Below are 22,642 nucleotides of genomic sequence, written 5' to 3' on the forward strand. Positions count from 1 at the left end.
GGAAAGCCTTGTGTATATTTCTTTTTATATATGTGCAGTGTATCTTCTGGAGAGATTCCTAGTAGGGGGATTGCTGGCTCAAAGGGCAAATGAATATGTAAATTTAGTAGAAATGCCAAATTTACTCTGTAAGACTTGTACCATTTTGCATTCCCTCCAGCATAGAGGGTTTTCATACTTTGGGATTTTTTCCAATAATAGGTGATATACAATATTTCGATGTAGTTTTAGTGTCTTTTCATATAGTTAATGTTAGTGTATGTGGAATATCTTTTCATATGGTTAGGAGTAATTTACATTTCTTCTCAGAACTATTTTTACTTTTTCTAGTCCATTTTTCTATACATTGCTATAGTTTATCTTTTCTCTTTTAGAAGTTCTTTAAATATTAGGTATGTTATGTTGCTATGTTGTTTTCTGCCATGCACATTCTTTTTTTATTTTCATGTAATCAGATTTAAATATTTTCTCTTTTTATGCCTAAATTTTAAGTTATTAATTAGGAAAGTTTTTCCATTTCTAGGTCACAGAATTCACTCATGTTCCCTTCTAGTACTTATCTTTTGTTTTTTTTTTTTACCTTTAAGTCTTTAATGCATTGAAATTTATCCTGGTCTGTGGTGTGTGAAATGGGAATTTGTAGGGTACTTGTGGCTAAAAGAACTGTATTGGTTGCTAGCAGAACTTTGGAGAGGGAGGTTGTGATTTATCAGGTAATCTCTGTTCTAAAACCTGTTTGGAATGTAAGATACACACAGTCTGCAGAAGGTTAGTATGTGTGAGGAATAGTTGCCAGGAAGTGGGTAAGCAGTGTTGCCATGGTTAAGAACATGGAGAATATCAACTTTGGGTCCCAGTATCTCTCTCCCTGATTGGACTTCTTCTGGTAACTCATTCATTCATTTATCAAACATTTACTGAGGGGTTTGTTTTTTTGTTTGTTTGTTTGTTTTGTTTTTTAAACTGTGCTGATAAGAGAGTCAGCCGTTATTGAGGAAGTGGGAGGGGGGAAGATTAGTGTTGAAGGGGTCTCAGAAAATGAACACAAGGTAAATAAAATAGCATCCTACTGCTCAAGGAGTTCATGGCTACCTGCCTCAACTTTTACTGTCTATCTGTACTACTCTTTGACTTAAGAATTCTAACTTCAAGCTACTGACAGTGGATTTGTTTTTTTCCTGGCAATGGATTTTATGGTCCAAGTGCTGGAGAAAGAGAGATGATTGCTTGTACTGAGTAGAAGACAAGAAATGAGACCACTCTTTTTTCTTTCCAGATTTTAACCTGTGTGTCTCAGTCCCCACATACCTTAAATAGTTGACCCCTCATCTCAGTAGTATTTACTGAAGAATTCCTTTGATTTAAAATGCTTTTTATACTGTTTTCATTCTCCTTTTTATAGTAGGACCTCTCTCGTACAGTTTTCATTGTTGTAGTTTTATACATTTTATCATTGACTGGGGTGAGTGTTCTATCATAATTCTTACTAAAAAGTAATTTTTGTGGATGTCTTAAGTATTTTTCTTTCAGATAACTCAACTCTACCTTCCACATAAATTCCATTAGGATTTTGATGAGAATTTTTAGTCACTTTGTAAATTGATTTCCAGATTATTGGCAGCTATACAATATTGGATTTTTCATTTAAGAATAGGTTTACCTATACATCTATGGTCAACTGATTTTACTATAAAACTCTTAAAAGAAAACATAGGGGTGACTCTTTATGACCTTGGATTTGGCAAAAGTTTCTTAGATATGATATCAAAAGTACAAGCAACAAGAAGAAAAAAGATAAATTGGACTTCATCAAAATTAAAAATTTTGTGTAAAAGGACACTGTCTAGAAAGTGAAAAGGCAACCCATAAATGGAAGAAAGTATTTCCAAATCATATCTGTAAGGGCTTTGTATTTAGAATATGTAAAGAACTCCTACAGCTCTGTAATAGACAACCCAATTCAAAAACAAAGGTTCTGAATAGACATTTTGCCAAGAAAGATAAACACATGGCCAATAAGTACATGAAAAGATTCTGAACCTTATTATTTGATTAGGGAAACGCAGATAAAACCACAATGAGATACTACTTCATATCCAACTAGGATGGCTAGAATAAAAAGATAATAAATGTTGGTAAGGATGTGGAGAAATTGTAACTCGCATACACTGCTGGTGGGAATATAAAATGGTGTAGCTGTTTTGGAAGACAGTCTGGTAGTTCCTTGGATGATTAAACATAGAATTACCCCGTGACCCAGCAATTCCACTCCAATATAGCTGTTGCTTTTTTGGGGGGGATGGTATTTATTTTTGCATATTTGAAGCATCTTAAGGAACTCTCATAATTCTACAATGTTTTTAGGTTATTTTCTTAACAAAATCATATTATTTGAAATGAGAATAATTTTGCCTTCCTTCCAATACTGAAGTCTCTTATTCCCCTTACCTAATATGTATCAGCTAGCATTTCCAGAATGATGTCAACGACTATATTAATAGTGGGCGTTAAAGTCTGAGTTTGATTTTACTTTGACATTACTTTGGTATTTTGCCATTAAGTATGATAATGTCTTAGCTTGAGTAAGTTTTTAAAAGTCACAAGAATCTAAAACAGGACTAATTTCTTCAATTTTTATACCCTTTACTAGGTTTATTTTACTGATTCTGCTTTCCACCTAGGATATATTGTTTTTCATGTGCTCGCATTCCCTACTATGTTTTTTGTTTTGTTTTGTTTTGTTTTTGAGTACCAGTGGTTTATTTTATTATCCAAAGTGTAAATCCTTCTGTATTAGCCTCACAAGAAGTTTGGGGTTCAGAAAATCGCAAAGGAAAACTTGGAGAGCAGGAGGGAGTGAGCAGTGTTTGTGAACACTAGTGTTTTCTTTGCATAATCTACAGCTGCTCTTAGTCTTTTTTTCTCCCTCTAGGATGATTCTGACAGCACAATTGCAACAAATAATTAACTTTCTATGACAGCATAGCTCAGCAGGAGGGTGTGGCCATCTTCAAGTAACTCTGAAAAGCCAGGATCTAGGTCGTTTCAGCTCTATGGTTATGCACCAGTGTCCTCTGAGATCTCAGAACTGTCCTAGAAGTTCTTTTATTTTTTAATGGATTTTTTTTATTGTGAACTTTAGCATATATACATAACAGGTATAACTTTCAAAGTACAATTTAACAAGTAGTTAGAAAGCAATTTTCAAAGAGTGTCATGGGTCACAGTTCCACAACTTCAACTATCTCCATTATTGTAAAATATGACATGCATACAGAAGATGTTAACTTACAATGTACAGCTCAACAAGCAGTTATATAGGTAATTTCAAAAACTGTTATGGGTTACAGTTCCACAGTTTCACTTCTTTCCTTATTATGGAATATAGGGTATGTACAAAAAGGTGAAGAGTTTCAAAGCAGAATTCAACAAGTAGCTATAGAGCAAATTTCAAAGATGTTACAGGCTACAGTTCCACCATGTAATTTACCTCCTTCCAGTTATTCCAACACCCCAGCATCTAAAAAAAGTATTTTTATGTAAAGTTTCAGTATTCATAGACCTTTGTTAAATATTATCTTGTTGGTTGCTACCCCTTCCTCTCACTTAATCTCTTTCTCCATCTTCAGGAGTGGAACACCCTGATGTTCACATTGAAAGACGGTGTCGACAGTATGGGAAAGGGGGCTGCATCTAATTATTGTTCTTAAAGAGGCTATTGCCTCTGGGTTTTAGGGACTTGTCTGGCATAGGAACACTCTGGTGGATTTAAGTTTCTGAGAGATAAAACTTAGTGAGTGAATCTTTTATAGAATCTCAGGTAGGGACCTATGTATTTGGGGACTACTTTTGATAAGGGCATGCCATATTGTGGCCGTTGGGATGTCTAGCTGGAGCTTGCATAAGAGAAACCTCCAGGATAGCCTCTCAACTCTATTTGGGTTCTCTCAGCCACTTGTGACCTCAGCTTGTTACCTTTCTTTTTTCCTCCTTTTGATCGAATAGGAATTTTCAGTCCCTCGCTGCCAGGGCCAGGCTCATTCTTGGGAGTCATGTCCCATTTCACCAAGGAGATTTATTCCCATGGGAGTCATGTCTCTCCTGGCGGAGGTTAATGAATTTATTTGCTGAGTTGGGCTTAGAGAGAAAAAGGCCACATCTGAGCAACTGAAGAGGTTCCTTGGAGGTGCCTCTTAAGCATAATCATAGGAGGGGTCGGCCTCCCATTTACAACCCTTAGTTTCACAACAGCAAGTCCCAAGTCAAGGGCTTGATTTATTAAGTAGTGGTTTCCTAATTTCACTTTATATATATTCCCAAGATAAATGGTCAGTTTCTTACATTATCTTCATTAGTTGTTCAGTCCTCATCACTCTCAACTTGAAACAATTACATAACATAATATATCCCAGAGCTCTTATCAGCTGCTAATTATTCATCCCTACTATTAGTGTAGTGTTGCTAAGGTATTCCTATTAAATACAGTCTTTAATATGTAATGGGAGGGTTTTCCATACAATTCTGTTGTTAACCCTCTGCATCTGTGTCATACCTTATAAGTATATCATGCTAATACTTGATTTTGGTTTGCGGTGCTACTCTGTGAGATACGTGCCTTTAAACAACCATTTACACACATGTTCACCTTCAGTGCGTCACTGATATTTATAATCCCATTAACGAGTCATAGTCACACCTGACAATTTCCACACCATTAAATTCACCCTCGTTTTCATATCTGTACATATTACATTATCAGTCCCCCTTCACTAGCTTTTGTCTATCTCTAGGTCCCCTATATTCTGCATTATAAGACACTTATTTTATATTTTCACAGAGTTCACATTACTGATAACATACAATGTCTCTCCTTTTATGTCTGGCTTATTTCAGTCAGGATTCTGTCTTCAGGGTTCATCCACATTGTCTTATATTTCACGACCTTGTTCCTTCTTCCTGCTAGTAGTATTTCATCATACATATATACCACATTTTGTTAAGTCCCTCATCTGTTGAAGGACATTTGGATTGTTTCCATCCCTTTGCAGTTGTGAACAATGCCATTATGAACATTGGTGTGCAAGTGTCTGTTTGTGTAACTGCTTTCAGATCTGTGTATATACCAAGAAGTGAAATTGCTGGATTATAGGGTAGCTCAATATCTAGTTTTCTGAGGAACCGTCAAACTGTCTTCCAGAGTGGCTGCACTGTTTGTTATACAGTCCATAAAGAATGATGAGAGTTCCAATTTCTCCACATCCTTTCCAGCATTTGTAGTTTCGTGTTTGTTTAATGGCAGCCATTCTTATTGGTGTGAGATGAGCTCTCATTGTGGTCTTGATTTGCATCTCCCTAATAGCTAGTAAAGATGAACATTTTTTCATGGGTTTTTTAGCCATTTGTATTTCCTCTTTGGAGAAATGTCTTTTCACATTGTTCGCCCATTTTATAATTGGGTTGTTTGTACAACTGTCATTGAGTTGTAAGATTTCTTTATAAATGCAAGATATTAGTCTCTTATCAGTTACATAGTTTCCAAATATTTTCTCCCATTGCATTGGCTGCCTCTGTATGATTTTTTGGTGTATGATTTTTTTTTAATGTTGTCTTTGGATTTGATTTGCAAATATTTTGTTGAGAATTTTTTTCATCTGTATTCATTAGGAAAATTGGCCTGTAGCTTTCCTTGTAGCATCTTTATTTGGTTTTGACATTAGAGTGATGCTGGCTTCATAAAATGAGTTAGGTGGTGTTCCGTTTTCTTCAGTTTTTTGAAAGAGTTTGAGTAGCAATGGTGTCAATTGTTTTTGGAAAGTTTGGTAGAATTCCCTTATGAAGCCATCTGGCTTTTATTTCTAGAAGTCTTTTTGATGACTGATTGGATCTCTTTAGTTGTGATTGGTTTGTTGAGGTCTTCTATTTCTTCTCTGGTCAGTCTGTGTTATTCTTGTATTTCCAGGAAATTATCCATTTCCTCTAAGTTGTTTAGCTTGTTGGCATCCAGTTGTTCATAGTATCGTCCTTTGATTTTTTTAAATTCTTTGGGATCTGCAGTAATGTCCCCCCTCATTTATTATTTTGTTTGTTTGGTTTCTCTCTCTTTGACTTTGTCAGTCTAGCTAAGTGTTTTTCAGTCTTGTTGATCTTCTCAGAGAACCAACTTTTGGTTTTATTTATTCTCTGTTGTTTTTTTTGATTTCCGTATCATTTATTTCTGTTTAATCCTTGTTATTTCTTTTCTTCTACTTGCTTTAGAATTAGTTTGCTGTTCATTTTCTAGCTTCTTCGGTTGTTCCATTAGTTCTTTGGTTTTAGCTCTTTCTTCCTTTTTAATGTATTCATTTAGAGTTGTAAATGCATCCCACAGATTTTGATATGTTGTGTTCTCTTTTTCATTTGTCTCTAGTTATTTAGCAATTTCTCTTGCAATTTCTTCTTTGACCCACTGATTGTTTCAGAGTGTGTTATTTAACCTCCATATATTTGTGACTTTTCTTTGTCTTTGATAGTTATTGACTCCTAGTTGCATTCCATTGTGCTCAGAGAATGTGCTTTGAATAATTTCAATCTTTTTAAATTTATTGAGGCTTGTTTGATGGCTCAGCATATATTCTATCCTGGAGAAAGTTCCATGAGCACTAGAGAAGAATATATGTCTTGGTAATTTAGGATGTAATGTTCTGTATATGTCTGTTAAATCTAATTCATTTATCACATTTTTTATGTTTTGAATTTCCTTATTGGTCCTCTGTCTGGTTGATCTGTCTATAGCAGAAGTGGTGTATTGAAATATCCCATGGTTATTTTGGAAACAGTTTTGCCAGTGTTTGTCTCATGTACTTTGGAGCACCTTGATTGGGTACATAAACATTTGTGATTGTTATTTCTTCTTGGTGAATTGTCCCTTTTATTAGTATATAGTGTCTTTCTTTGTCTCTTATGACATCCTTGCATTTAAAGCCTATTTTATCTGAAATTAGTATTGTTACTCCTGCTTTCTTTTGGCTATGGCTTGCCTGGAATATTTTTTTCCATCCTTTCACTTTCAATCTCTTTGTGTCACTGGGTCTAAGTTGAGTCTCTTGTAAACAGCATATTGATGGTTCTTTTTTTTTGTTTAATTTATTCTGCCAATCTTTATCTTTTAATTGGGGAGTTTAATCCATTCACATTCAGTGTTATTACTATGAAGGTGGTTCTTGAATCAGCCATCTTCTCCTTTGGTTTTTATTTGTCTGATAGGTTTTTTCCCTGTCTCTCTTTATTTCCTTTAAGTTACCCTTACCAATACTCTTCAATTCTGTGCCCTTCTCCATGCCTCTCTCTCCCGTCTTTTTTTCTCACCCAGTAGAGCGCTCTTTAGTATTCTTGTAGGGCACGTCTCTTGTTAACAAATTCTCTCAGTATTTGTTCATCTGTGAAAATTTTAACCTCTCCCTCAATGTTGAAGGAGTGCTTTGCTGGATAAAGAATTCTTGGGTGGCAATTTTTGTCTTTCAGGAATTTTAAATATGTGATACCACTGCCCTCTTGCCTCTGTGGTACCTGCTGAGTTTGCTGTGAATTGCTTCTCCCTTGCTGCTTTTAGAACTTGCTCCTTCTCTTCAGCATTTGACAATCTGATCAGAATATGTCTCGGAGCAGGTTTATTTTGATTTATTCTATATGGAGTTCATTGGTTATCTTTGATTTACATATTTATGTCATTTAGAAGGGTTGGGAAGTTTTCCCCAGCAATATCTTCGAATACTCTTCCTGACCCTTTACTCTTCACCTTCTGGAAGAGCAACGATTCTTATTTGGTGCGCTTCTTGTTGTCTGTCATTTCCCTGAGATCCATTTCAAATTTTTCTTTTATGCCCTCTTTTGTTATTTTGTGATTTTGCATTCCATCCTCCTGTCCTCGAGTTCACTAATTTATTCTGCCTGTTCAGAACTACTGTTATGTGTCTCAAGAATATTTTTAGTTTGGCCAACAGTGTCTTTTATTTCCATAAGATCCATTATTTTTTTATTTACTCTTGCAAATTCTTCTTTGTGCTCTTCTTGGATCTTCTTCATGTACTTTATATCCTGAGCCATGATGTTGATGTTTGCTAATACTTCTTTGATCAATTGCTCCATGTTCTGTGTCTCCTCTGGCTTTTTAATTTGGACGTTTGGGTTATCCATATCTTCTGGTCTCGTCATATGCTGTATAATTTTCTGTTGGTTTTGGCCTCTTGGCATTTACTTACCTTGATAGGATTCTTTTAGGATATGCATGATTATTTCAACATTTATCTATAATTTGGCCAAGAAACAGGTTGGTAGAGTGCATTTTCCCGGACCAACCAGCAGATGGCACTCTTGAGCCCCCTTCTTCCCCTCAAACCAGTTCTTCCCAACTTCATATTTGCACTTTGCACTAAGTGGATGTCCAAATCATGTGGAAGTCTGAACAGTGCACTAATTTTCCTCGTGCACTGGGGACTGCCAGCCCTGTGGGTGGGGCGGAGGTGTGCCCTTCACAGTTTGGAGTGGAGTCCGCTCTAGCACACGGGTCCTGGCCATTACCAGGGCTGCGAGTGGAGTACTCTGTGGCTGCAGAGCTGCATGTCTCACCTTCTAGCTCAAATGCCCTACAGCCCCTGTCTGCCATGTTCCTGTGAGTCCCTGGTATTGGGGGAGAGCTCCTGGCACTTCCATGTGTCGCCCTTGCCTCTAGGCTGTGTACACTGAGGTCTTCCTGGAGGAAGAGTGGATGCTGTCACAAGCCTGTCGAATCCCAAATTCCCTCAAGGAAGCTCTCAGCTGTAGGGCTGCAAAGGGTCATCTCCCTAGCCAACTGCAAAGCTGACTGCACAGGGCATGGAAAGCTGCTCCCCCTCCGCACTTGTCTGCCTGTTCCAACTGCCAGTTCCTGGCATGGGGGCTCTCTGCTGCAGGTCCACAAAGGGTTATCCCTGAGCCAAGTGCTGAGTAAGGTGCCTTGGACCTGGAAGGCTGCTTCCCTCCGTGCTCTCAGCTGGCTCCAACTACCCATTGCCCCATGGTCTTAAATGCAGTCTCTCAGCTTCTCCAAGTACATACTCAATATGGTTGTAGAAGTTCCTGCCCAGCTGGTGAAACCCTGGAACTGCTGTTCTGGAGCACTTTCTGTCCTTTATCTGGTGTTTTTCATGGAGGAGAATTTTGCTCTGTCTTTCCTAATCTGTCATCTTCCCAGAAGCCACTGCCTACTATGTATTTTATCTCTCCACTGTCACTGCCTATCCCTGTTAATCATTGCTGTAGCCAGGTTCTTTTCCCAAACACAATTTGCCTTTTCAGTCCTCACCTCCTTCAAGAACTGTGAAGTATCTGAGATCTTACCCTGCTGGTATAGTGTCAAGAACTGTGGAGTATCTGAGATCTTACCCTACTTGGTATAGTTTCAGGGATTCTGGCAGAAGACACTCGTCTTCTGCATCAGAGCCAAGATTAGTCGATTACTCACAGCAGTCTCAGGACCTACAAAATCATTTTTCTTTTCCCTGTTCCCCAAGCCCCAATTCCCCCAGGGTGAGATGACGAGGACCACATGACAACTGTACATGCAGTCAGTTGCATTATAGGAGAGGAATGTAAATATTCTGTGGGATCTCAGCCTGCTTATTAACTTTAATTTACCCCTGCCATTTTGTCCCAGCTTCCCTCTCCACATAATCCTAATGTAGAACTTCTCAGACAGTTGCTTTTTTCCCTATCCCCTCTGTGACCCTTTGTCTTTGAATGTTCTGGTTTATTAAGATAGCACCCCTTCTTCTATGTTCCTTCTAGCTCCAGACACTCCAGTGACCCTTCCTGATCAGTACAATGGCCTCCATCCTTTCTTCTTCATGCCTAAGTTGTCTTCTTGCCGACCCTGTCCTACTGTGATTTGGTCTGTGTCTTAGTGTTTACAGAGTTCCTGTGGAGATCTATTTCATCTATCCTCATTGATCCCTGTAGGGCAATTAGGAATGTGTTAGGAATGCCCTCATCTTTAAGGAACAGATAACCCATCCCACAATAAGTGTCATGAGTAGAGGTTCATTTTTGTTTTTTACCCCATGTAACAAAAAGTCTGGAGGTAGATCCTTGGTGTTGATTTAGCTTTTCAACAACATCTTCTCCTGCAAGCTTTTCCACATGCTGTTCCTACCCTCTGAAATTCTCTTTTCTCTCTATCTGCACTCCAAATTATACCTATCCTTTAAATTATAAGCCCTTCTACAGAGGCTTTCCTTACTATCCAGGTGAAAATACTTTTCCTTTGTATTCTTATAGGCCCTGCCAAGATAGAAAGGGCCTTTATCACTAAATTTTATATGTATACATGTCTTACCTTTCCCACTTCCATGTCTGTAGTATATCTTTTGTCACCCTCCATAAAGTGTGTTAAGGTAGACACACTCAGTTTACTTGTTGAATGAATGATAATGAATGAACCTTTTAAGAAAACCCTGTCTCTGTTAGCTAGAACTTAAAGATAGGTTGGGGGTGTTGATGTGGAGGCACAGATTTTAAACAGAAAATTGGGGTTCTTTAACTGTAATTTTCCCTAGTACATTTAAGATGATTTAGTTGCTGAAAGGAACATCTTTATCATATAAACTAGTCTATGAATGCTCAGATATTTCCTAATATGTCTTTATAGTATCAATATTCTACTAAGTATATGGAGATATAAAATGAAAAATATTCTTTTTTCAGTGCTTAGATGAATATGAAGATGATGAAGCAGGGCAGAAAGAACGGAAACGAGAGGATGCAGTTACACAACAGAACACAATGCAGAATGAAGCTGTAAGCTTATTAGATCCAGCCAGTTCCTGTCTGCTACAAGTGAGTATTTAAAAATATCAGAAAGTCATTAGGTTTTTTTAACAGTAGTTTTTAAGTGATTGTTAATAATTTTTCCAGTCTCAGTTTGGTAGTGTCAGCTCATTTTTAGTATTTCTAATGGATTTAACCACTGATTTTCCTCATATCCAAATACTTTTTGACTTAAGGAGAGTTTGGTCCTCGGTACATGATCAGTGAATATTTGTTGACTGAATGATTAAGCAAACTTAAGCAGTAGTCAATTATAAAAATAATCAAGGAAAGTTATTTCTTCCTTGCTCTTGCAAAAGTAAGAATTGGTAAGTTTAAGTGAATGGACAGCTCTGCTTTGGGCTAATCATTGCATTAGGATTACATAGCGAAGAAAGAATTGAATAGCAGTTTTCTCCAAAGTCAAATTAGCTATTCTTTTGGGCTCTTCTGGCACAAAATTGGGAGTTGATGGTATAGGGATATCTCGTTATAAAGCAAATCTCTCTAAAGAATCATTTCATATGAAGGTAATTTGAGAATGTTCTTGATATAATCTAGTCTTAAATTATTTTTGTTGTGTTCTGAGATCCCTGGCTAGTTTGTTGTCTTTTAGAATTCTAGTCCTCACTTTCTAAATGTATTTTATTATGATAAAACTTTTAAAGACGTTTCAGAGCAGTACACACATCTGCACATTTTATTGATGAAAAAAAGATGAAGTATAAACCTGTTGGCAAAGTTATGAAGGCATTCAGCAGAAAAATGCAAAATATTTTGAGATGCCTAGGGAATGGGTATACAAAACTTCTTTTCCTTTGCTTTCTGGGGCAGATGTATGGCTATGAAGATTTATACAGTAATACAGGTCCAGCTCTTCTCCCTCACCCAGATTGCTGCTACTATAAATGCTAATCATCAACAGTTTCAGAAAAAGTAGTACCTTATTATGATATGGTATAAGCCAACAAGCAATACTCTCCCAACATCTGTGAGAGCTTCATAATCTAAAATGTCTTTGTATCCCTTGTCTGACAGAGTTAAGATTAAATCTGGGCCTCCTCCAGGGAAGACTTCCCACAAGAATAGGTTTTAATTTATTAGGATAGAGATATTATAGCATTTTGATTAAGAGCTTGGGCTTTGCCTTCAGATACACCTGATTTCATTTCTTGGCGATACCACTTACTCTAGCATACTCAAATAATGGCATACTTAAATACACCAGGCAGCAGCTTTCTATACAGAGGCCTGATTTCCTCTACAATGAAGGCTTTCCTTATTCACAGCTGGGGAGCCAAGTGTTAAAACACACAGGGTATTCCTAAATGTATACACAGAGATGGAAAGTTTCTGTTGATCTGGACTTTCTAAAGAGCTTTCTACTTCATCCTGTTCGTATTCTTTATTTGTGTCTCTTTTCTAATCTCTTCCCAGGCCCACTATTCATTTCTCCCCATTTTTGTTTGTTTGTTTTATTGGTATTATTGGGATGTGATTATTTTTGGTGACCTGGCTCCAAGTGTCTATTTTGCCAGGTTATTTGCTTAGAATGAGAGTGAGACTGAGACTCTAGCATGGATACCAAATTATATCGCTGAAGTTGAAGTAGGAACAGGAACTGTTTTGTCTGCATAGCTGACTCAGATATTCTGTTACTCATATATTACTCATATAAAATAGGTATTTTTTTTACTGCTTCAAATTCAAAACCAAGAGAGAGAAAAAAATATATAAATCAGTATCATTGATTGACTTAAGCTTTCTTGAATAGGAAATAGAGAAATACTCTCTTAGTATTGTCCATGAATCTGAGCCTGTCCATGAAACAAATCTTTAAAAATGAAGAATGAAACAGGAATATGAATTTGGTATAACAAAATGCTTTGTGACAGGTTAGAGTATTTTAAGTTTCTGCTTTGTATTTTTCAAATAACGTGGAATAGTTGTAATTAAAAATGACAATTTAAAAAGTTTTCCTATTTTTAGCTACGATTTTACACATTTACATGTTTTCTAGATCAACATGTCAGTTTTCAAAGTAATATATTAATTTTTTTATTAAATAATCCATGATCAAAGGTAAAAATTAGCAAACACTAAAGAGAAAAGAGAAATCATTCAGCTTGGTCTGTTTTCTCTCCATTTTTCTACACATTATGAAATTTTAAACTTTAAGCTTAATTTTTACTTAAAAAAGGCATAGAGTCACATGGTAAAAAATGCAAAAAGTATAAAAGGGTATATGACAAAAAAACTCCCTCACCTACCTTTTAAACTTCTCTGGAGGCAGCTAATACTCTTTTCCATAGCCATTCCATAAACAAAGGGTGTGAGTGGGGGTTGGCAGATGGGTGGGTGTGTGTGTGGCTGTCTGTATGTCCTTTTTTGACCGCCTTTTCCTCAAATAGTATTTTCAGTACACTGGTTTGCATCTGTTTCACAATTTTCCTTGTTTTTTACAGATTTATAGTAGTCCATTTTATTGATGTACCATAATTTTTCTAATTCCTATTGATGTCATTTAGATTGTTTATACTCTGTATTTAAAACAATGTGGTGATAAAAAACTTGGAATGTATGCCAGTTTTGCATATGTGTATGTAAATTAGTAGGATAAAATTTTAGTATTGGAGTTCCTGATGAAAGGGAATGTGCATTTGTAATTTTTATGATATTTCCAAAATATTCTTTGTAGGTATATTGCAGCATGAACACTTTTTCATGTTATTCAAAATTCTTTGTGTGTTATTTTCAGTGGCATAGGATTTTCTTTTATTAATATGTATAATAATTAACACAAATTTCCCATTATTGGAAATGCTCAGCATGTAAATATTTTTACTATTGTAAATAATGCTGCAGTTAACATCTATATGGATTAAATTTTCTTCTGTTTTGAATTATTTTCTTTAGCTAAATTTCCAGAGATAAACTTATTGGGTCAAAAGATACAAAGAATAGTTTAAGGATTTTTAAAAATTTGTCACATATTGCCAATTACTTATGACAAAAGATATATCAGTTTATATAATCAATAGCTTTTTTTTTTTTTTTTTTTTTTGTGAGCCTTTATAGAATACTTTCTCATTTTCTTCTCTGTGACAGATAGCTTTTTTTTTTTAGTTGTACTTTTTTTTTTAAATTCATTTTATTGAGCTCTATTCACATACCTTGCAGTCATACAAAACAAATCGTACATACGATTGTTCACAGTATCATTACATAGTTGTGCATCTATCCCCAAAATCAATCCCTGACACCTTCATTACCACACACACAAAAATAACAAGAATAATAATTAAAGTGAAAAAGGGCAATTAAAGTAAAAAAGAACACTGGGTGCCTTTGTTTGTTTGTTTTTTTCCTTCCTCTATTTTTCTACTCATCCATCCATAAACTAGACAAAGGGGAGTGTGGTCCATATGGCTTTCCCAATCACATTGTCACCCCTCATAAGCTACATTTTTATACAATTGTCTTCAAGATTCATGGGTTCTAGGTTGTAGTTTGATAGTTTCAGGTATCTACTGCCAGCTACCTCAATTCATTAGAACCTAAAAAGGATTGTCTATGTTGTGTGTAAGAGTGCCCACCAGAGTGACCTCTCGGCTCCTTTTGGAATCTCTCTGCCACTGAAGCTTATTTCATTTCCTTTCACTTCCCCCTTTTGGTCAAGAAGATGTTCTCCGTCCCACGATGCCGGGTCTAGATTCCTCCCCGGGAGTCAGATTCCACGTTGCCACAGAGATTCACTCCCCTGGGTGTCTGATCCCACTTAGGGGGGGAGTGTAATCAGTAGCATTTTGAGAGGACATTCATGAGTTTTATGTTTTGCTTCTTTTTTATTTTGAAACAGTCTCAAACTTAACTGAAAAGTTGCAAGTACTGTACAGAGAACTTTTTACCCATAAATCATTTGAAAGTAAATTGCCAACCTGATGCCCCATTACATGTTGCCCCCCCCCTTATTTTATTGTGTTTTTATAAACAAGGTCATTTTCCTACCTAACCATAGGTATTAAAATAGGAAATTAAAATTGACACATTACTACCATCTGATTTTCAGATCTCATTCAAGGTTTGCCAATTGTCCCATCATGACCTAATTTATAGCAAAGGGATCTAATTTGAAACCACACATTGTGTTTTGTTGCTATATCTCTTCAGTTTCCTTCCATCTGGAACAGTTCCACAGCCTTTCCTTGACTTTCTTAATACTTCAGAGATTATAGATCAGTTATTTTGTGAAGTTTCTCTCAATGTGGGTTATCTGTGATTCCTTCTAATTAGATTCAAGTTATGCATCTTCATTAGGAATATCACACATTTGATTCTTCTCACTGCATTTTATCAGGTGGCTCATGATTTTACTTTGTCTCATTGCTGGTGGTGATCACTTTGGTTGCTTTAAGATGGTGTTTGCCAGGTTTCTCCAATGTAAAATTACTTTTTCCCTTCTTAATTAATAAGTATTTTATGGGTAAGTGCTTTGAACTATGTAGATATCTCAATCTCCATCAAACTTTATATTTTTCCCTCTCTCCCTCCTTCCTTCCCTCCCTCCTTCCTTCCTCCCTTCCATCCTTCCTCCCTTTCCTTCCTTCCTTCCTTCCTTTCGTTTCTTTCTTTCTTTCTTTCTTTTTCTTTCTTTCTTTCTTTCTTTCTTTCTTTCTTTCTTTCTTTTTCTTTCTTTCTTTCTTTTTCTTTCTTTCTCTCTTTCTTTTTCTTTCTTTCATCTATCTATCGATCTATCATTCTATCTATCTTTTTATCTATCTCTGTATCAACTCCCAATTTCCTATTTCATCCAATAGATTATACCTGCTACTGTCTGTATTAGTTTTCTATTGCTGCTATTACAAAGTACCACAAACTTGGTGGCTTAAAAACAACACAGATTTATTATCTTACAGTACTTTAGGTTAAAAGTCTGACACAGGTCTCATTGGACTAGACACAAAGTTACTGGTAGGGCTGCATTCCTTTGTGGAGGCTATGAAGGACAATCCAGTTCCTTGCCTTTTCCAGCTCCTGAAGGCTGCCTGTATTCCTTGGCTCATGGCCCCCATCCTCCTTTCTTCAAAGCCAGGAATAGCAGGTCATGTCCTTCTCTCATTGCATCATTCTGACCTTTCTTCTGTAGTCATATCTTCTCCGACCTGCTGCTGCTGCGCTTTCTTCCCTGGGACCACCATATAATCCAGGATAATCTCCCTGCTGTAAAATCAGTTGATTAGCGGGCGTAATTCAAATGCAACCTTAATTCTCCTTTGCCAAGTAACAACATATTCACAGGTTCCAGGGATTACGATGTAGACATCTTCGAGGGGCCGTTATTCTGCCTGCCACACCATTTGTTTTGATCTTCAGATTGTCCCAGATTTGGCCACTGGTAGCCCCCTTCAAGCATTTTTGTCCTTTTGACGTGTCCTCATCATTCTTGGAGCACTTCCTTTTTTGGGGGCTCATCTTTAACTTTTCCTGTCCCAGCCTTGGAATCAGCGATTTCTCTAAAGAGCCTCGACTCCTTCTACTGGAAAATATTTTGAAGCCAAGATCTGGGTTCTCATTGTATTCATTGTTATCAGGTCACCCTTTCTAGTCCTTCCACATACAGACCTACAGAATATATATATGTATGTACATACATATATATAACTGTGTCTATTAATATTTTGAGTTCATACTGTACCGCCAATTCCAACCTAGTACCACAGGGTTTATTCTAGTATTTGTAACTCCCTTTTGTGACATTGAGTTTTCTTAAAATGTTTTCTTACTTGTTCAGTTTCCCCTGTCTGTGACCCATTATGTACAACCTCTCTGCCATACATTTGCCCTCTTCACCATAAGTGGGTTCTGATACCCCATGGTGACTATTCCTGTTCATGAAAATTTTCGTCATTCTCTTTAGGCTTGAGCATCCTGTGCCAGGCTGCCACTTTACCAGGATGCTCTTCTGACTCCCCACACTGGGACACCCCACTGCATGGATCTCCTCCTTATCTTTCTTTATTCTGCAATCCTCTGCCAGACTTCTTTTCTCTAGGACCAGTCTCTGTCACGGCTCACACTCTGAGACCTCATGCTGGGCTGCTCCTTCATGGGGAAATCCTACTTAACCTGATTAAATTTTGACCCTTCCAGTCCAGGCTGCTGCTCCAGGTGGATACTTCAGTCATCCTGCTTGGTTCTGGCACATCACCACTGGTCAGGGGCTGTGAATACCCCCATGGTAGCCTGCCTCTCTAGGAGTATGTCTTCTTTATCCTTCTGCGGCTCTGACACCCCATCTTGAGGCATTCTCCTGAATGGATGACCTTTACATCCTTCTTATGGCTCTGGCTGCACTTCGAGGGGGGGGGTACCTGTTTCACCTTGCTTAAGTTGATAACAGTCTTCATTCCCATCCCCCACTTTTATAGACATCCTTTTCAGTCTGCTTGGGCTTGGATTTATTTCTCATGCTGAGTCAGGTCTCCCAGTTGTATGGATTCTTTCTCCAGTCTGCTTGGACTCTTTGCCAAACAGCTCTTGTCCATGTAGGGTTCCAGTATTCCAATACCCCAGTTTGGATAAATACAGCTCTGCCTCACCTTGTTCTGCTCCACCTAATGGCTTTAGGATTGCACTGTTCAGGAAAGGAGGGTGTTCCAGTTTGCTAAAGCTGCCACTTTGTAAAATACTAGAAATGGATTGGCTTTTATAAAGGGGATTTAATTGGTTACGGATTTATAGTTCTAAGGACATAAAACCGTCCAAACTAAGGCATCAACAAGAGGATGTCTTCACTGAAGAAAGGCTGATAGCGTCCGGAACACCTCTGTCAGCCGGAAAGGCTGGTGTCTGTTGGTCCTTTGCTACTGGGTTGTGTTTCAAAATGGCTTTCTCCAAAATATCTCTGGGCTTTTGTCTTAGCTCCTCTCTCTCAGCTCTTGTGCATCCTTGCTTCTTGTTCCCAGGGCATTTCTCTCTAAGTCTCTGGGGGTCTTCTCTTAGCTTCTCTGGGGCAAACTCTGGGCTTCATCTCTTAGCTTAGCATCTCCAGACATCTTTCTGTCTGCATCTCCCAGCATCTCCAAGCATCTGTGTCGACGCAGCTTCTTTGAGCTCCTTCTCACTGTGAGCTCTCTTAAAGGATTCCAGTGATCTAATTAAGACCCACCCTGAATGGGCAGGGCCACATCTCCATGGAGATAATCTAATCAAAAGGTCTCACCACAGCTGGGTGAGTCACCTCTCCATGGAAACAACCTGATCAAAAGATTCCACCCATAATAAGTCTGCCCCCACAAGATTGCATTAAAAAACATAGTCTTGCCTGGGGTACATAACAATTTCAAACTGGTAGAGGGATAGTGCAAATGTCTCCTTTTTTGTTAATTTGATGACGTTCTTATTTTATTTTCCATTTTCTTAGTTATGTTACCAATTATATAATACATTACAAATATTTTGTTTTGCAGTCGTCTTCAGCATTGCATCTTACTACATTATATATGCCAATATAGGTGTTTTAAATTAGTCTTGAAAGTCAGTTGACATGGCATGTTGTAGTACTACTGAGGGCTATGGCTTTGTTGCTAATTAGTTTACTTGAATAACTTCAGTCTTATTTTGCTATATTCTACTAGCCTTATATTTGTCTCATCTTATTTCACATATGCTTTTATTTTTGTTTATACTTTACAAGTTCTGATCGGCCACTGCACCTATAAAGACAGTATTCATGGGATTTCCTTATTGACCATTCTAAGCTTGAAAAAAGCAGAATGGCTTATTTAAACTTACACAAAACAGTTTGTGCTTTGCCAACATTTTCTCAGCTCTACATAGGTGTCTCCTTCTCTATTTAGTAATATTAAACCATTCCATTACAAGGAAGATTATTTCAGCAAGACTGTTTTTGAGCTCAGTTGTATAACAGACTTTGGGGTTATTGGACTCTCTAATTACATAATCTTTGAGACTTTTTAAGACCAGTATCAATCTTAGCAGTTACACTTTTAAAAGCAATTTCAGTGATACTGATATTTATCCATTTTTCCCACATATAGAATATAGTTGTCAACTTTAACAGTTGCAATAATTATTAGGTTGTCATCTTTGCTTGGAAATCTTTGTGGCTAACAGAAATAAGGAGGCTTCTAGTTAACAGTCTAAGGTAGAGTTTATATCTGTATAGAATTTTAGCATGAAGGGACATCAAGCATTTCCTCCTTAAAATTTATAAGGGATGATTCTGCTGCACCTTAAAGATTCATTTTATTGTCTCTTTACATTTGTAATTCAACCTCTGCCTAATTATTACTTTTTGGCAAGTATATAGATATCATCTTAAACTCCAACTATAATTGATAATTTTGAATACACATGAGAAGCAGCCTACCACCCCTTCCAATCTCTGTTAATACTAATACTGATTCTATTACCGGTTCTAGTAACACAATATAGCCTGTCCAATTTGGAGTGCATTCCATCGTCAGTGTTTGTAATTCAGTTATTAGAATTACTGTGAAATAACATTTAGCTACAAAATGTGTAATCTCTACTAAAGCTTGCATTTAAATCCATCAATAGAGAATAAAACTTAAGTGTTGCCTATCTGCTTCCGAATTTTAACCATTGAAATATCAGTTATATAGAACTAAAAAAAACTTAAATTTTAATTGTTTATACTTCTTGGTCCTGAGCATAGAGCAATTTGGTAAGGTATTTCAGAGTTCTAATTGTATCAGTTGTACCAAGCTAACTGTATAAAACTATGTAAAACTCTTGAGATATGTTTGAGTGACTAGTTGTTTAAAAAGAAAAATCTGTTAAAAATGTAGAAAATTGATATTATTACATGACTTCCTATTAATGTGTTTAACTGGAAACTTGTTGATACTGACTTCAATTCATTTATAATTGGGTCAGAGTCTAAAATTAATATAATGCCATTATAGTTTTTTTTAACTTTATTTATCAAAAAACTTTAAAAAAAATTTCAAACAAAACAAAGGAAGAATAAAAACAAATATCGTAAAATAATTACATTGCTTCCAATATGTTCCTACTGTACCCTAAGAAAATTAACAAACCATAGTCATTTCTGGCATTCCCATATCATTAAGATTACCCTCAATATCTTATCTGTTCTTATCAGATTATCATTCCCCCTTAACTAGTTGCAGTGTATCTCTAGGTCCCCTATATTCTACAGTATAAGACACTTGTTTTATGATTTTCACAAAGTTCACACAATATCTCTCTTCTTGTATCTGACTTATTTCACTCAACATTGTGTCCTCAAGGTTCATCCATGTTGCCATACTTGACAACCTTGTTCTTTCTCACTGCTGCATAGTGTTCCATCTTATGTATGTACCACAGTTTATTTATCCACTCATCTGATGTAGGACATTTAGGTTGTTTCCATCTCTATGAAGTTGTGAACAGTGCTACTATGAACATCGCTGTGCAAATATCTGTTCATGTCACTGCTTTCAGATCTTCTGTGTATATACCAAGAAGTGAAATTGCTGGATCATAGGGTAGCTCAATATCTAGTTTTCTGAGGAACCGTCAGACTGTCTTCCAGAGCAGCTGTACTGTTATATAGTCCCATAAAGAATGATAAGAGTTCCAATTTCTCCACATCCTCTCCAGCATTTGTAGTTTCTGTTTGCTTAATGGCAGCCATTCTTACTGGTGTGAGATGATACCTCATTCTCGTCTTGATTTGCATCTCCCTAATAATTAGTGAAGATAAACATTTTTTAATGTGTTTTTTAGCCATTTGTATTTCCTCTTTGGAGAAATGTCTTCTCATATCTTTTGCCCATTTTATAATTGGGCAGTTTGTGCTAATGTCGTTGAGTTGTAAAATTTCTTTATATATGCAAGATATCAGTCTCTTATCAGATAGATAGTTTCCAAATATTTTCTCCCATTGAGTCGACTGTCTCTTTACCTTTTTGACAAATTCCTTTGAGCCACAGAAGCTTTTAATTCTAAGGAGTTCCTATGTATGTATGTATGTATGTATGTATTTATTTATTTATTTTTCATTGCTTGTGCTTTAGGTGTAAGGCCTAAGAAGCGACCTCCTAGTACTAGTCTTGAAGATGTTTCCCTACATTATCTTCTAAGAGTTTTATGGTGGAGTCTTATTTCAGGTCTTTGATCTACTTTGAGTTAAGGTAGGGGTCCTCCTTCATTCTTTTAGATACAGATATCCAATTCTCCCAGCCCAGTTTATTGAGAGGCTGTAATGTCCCAATTCAGTTGATTTGGGGGCCATATCAAAAATCAGATGACCATAGATCTGGGGGTCTATTTCCAAATTCTCAGTTTGATTCTATTGATCGATATGTCTATCTTTGTGCCAATACCATGCTGTTTTCACTACCGTGGCTTTATAGTAGACTTCAAAGTCAGGAAGTATAAGTCCTCCCACTTTGTTTTTCTTTTTTAGAATATTTTTAGCAATTTTAGGCATCTTTCCCTTCCAAATAAATTTGATGACTAGATTTTCCAAGTCGGCAAAGTAGATTGTTGAAATTTTGATTGGAATTGCCTCGAATCTGTAGATCAGTTTGAATAGAATTGACAACTACGGTTTAGCCTTACTATCCATGATCATGGAATAAATCTCCTCTCTTTAGGTCACCTTCTATTTCTTTTAGTAGAGTTTTGTAATTTTCTGTGTAGAGGCCTTTACATCCTTGGTTGAGTTTATTCCTAGGTACTTAATTTTTTTAGCTGCTATTGTGAATGGAATCTTTTTCTTGAGTGTCTCTTCAGTTATGTCTTTTCTGTATAGAAATATTACTGACTTATGTGCATTAATCTTATATCCTGCCACTTTTGCCGAAATTGTTTAATAGTTCATGTAGGTGTGTTGTTGATTTCTCGGGGTTTTCCAAGTATAAAATCATATCATCTGCAAGTAAAGAGAGTTTTGTTTCTTCCTTTCCAATTTGATGCCATTTATTTCTTTTTCTTGCCGAATTGCTCTGGCTAGAACTTCTACCACAGTGTTGAATAATAATGATGACAGCAGGCATCCTTGTCTTGTTCCTGATCTTAGAGGGAAAGCTTTCAGTCTCTCACCATGGAGAACCATACTAGCTGTGGGTTTTTCATATATGCCCTTTATCATATTGAGGAAATTTCCTTCAATTCCTAACATTTTAAGTGTTTTTTAATCATAAAAGAATGCTGGATTTTGTCGAATGCTTTTTCAGCATCTATTGAGATAATTATTTGATTTTTCCCTTCTGATTTGTTAATGTATTTTATTACATTAATTGATATTCTTATGTTGATCCACCCTTGCATGCCAGGATGAACTGCACTTGGTCAGGGTTATAATTATTTTTAATATGTTTTTGAATTTGATTTGCAAGTGTTTGGTTAAAATTTTTGTGTCTGTATTCATTAGGGAAATTGGCCTGTAGTTTTCCTTTCTTGTAGCATCTTTATTTGGTTTTATATTTGTGCGATGTTGGCTTCATAAAATAAGTTAGGTAATGTTCCATTTTCTTCAGTTTTTTGAAAGAGTTTAAGTAGGAATGGTGTCAGTTCTTTTTGGAAAGTTTGGTAGAATACCTTGTGAAACCATCTGGGCCTGGGGTTTTATTTGTAGGAAGCTTTTTTGATAACTGATTGCATCTCTTTACTTGTAACTGGTTTGTTGAGTTCTTCTATTTCTTCTTTATTCAATCTGGGTTGTTCGTGTGTTTATAGGAAATTATCCATTTCCTCTAAATTATCTAGTTTATTGGCATAGAGTTGTTCATAGTATCCTCTTACGATATTTTTTATTTCTTCAGGA

General features: G+C 36.5%; 1 protein-coding gene across 3 annotated transcripts in view; it reads left to right on the forward strand.

Annotated features, from left to right (window-relative positions):
- Window positions 1-22,642, forward strand: part of PAWR (pro-apoptotic WT1 regulator) — a 145,204-nt gene that overhangs the window by 71,480 nt on the left and 51,082 nt on the right. For all 3 annotated transcript variants that reach the window (XM_037846295.1, XM_037846297.1, XM_037846296.1), the window contains one exon: window positions 10,717-10,848. In XM_037846295.1, coding sequence (XP_037702223.1) covers window positions 10,717-10,848 — 132 coding nt within the window. The remainder of the gene's footprint in view (window positions 1-10,716; window positions 10,849-22,642) is intronic.

The sequence above is a fragment of the Choloepus didactylus genome, chromosome 8 (genome assembly GCF_015220235.1).
Source record: "Choloepus didactylus isolate mChoDid1 chromosome 8, mChoDid1.pri, whole genome shotgun sequence".
NCBI lineage: Eukaryota > Metazoa > Chordata > Mammalia > Pilosa > Megalonychidae > Choloepus > Choloepus didactylus.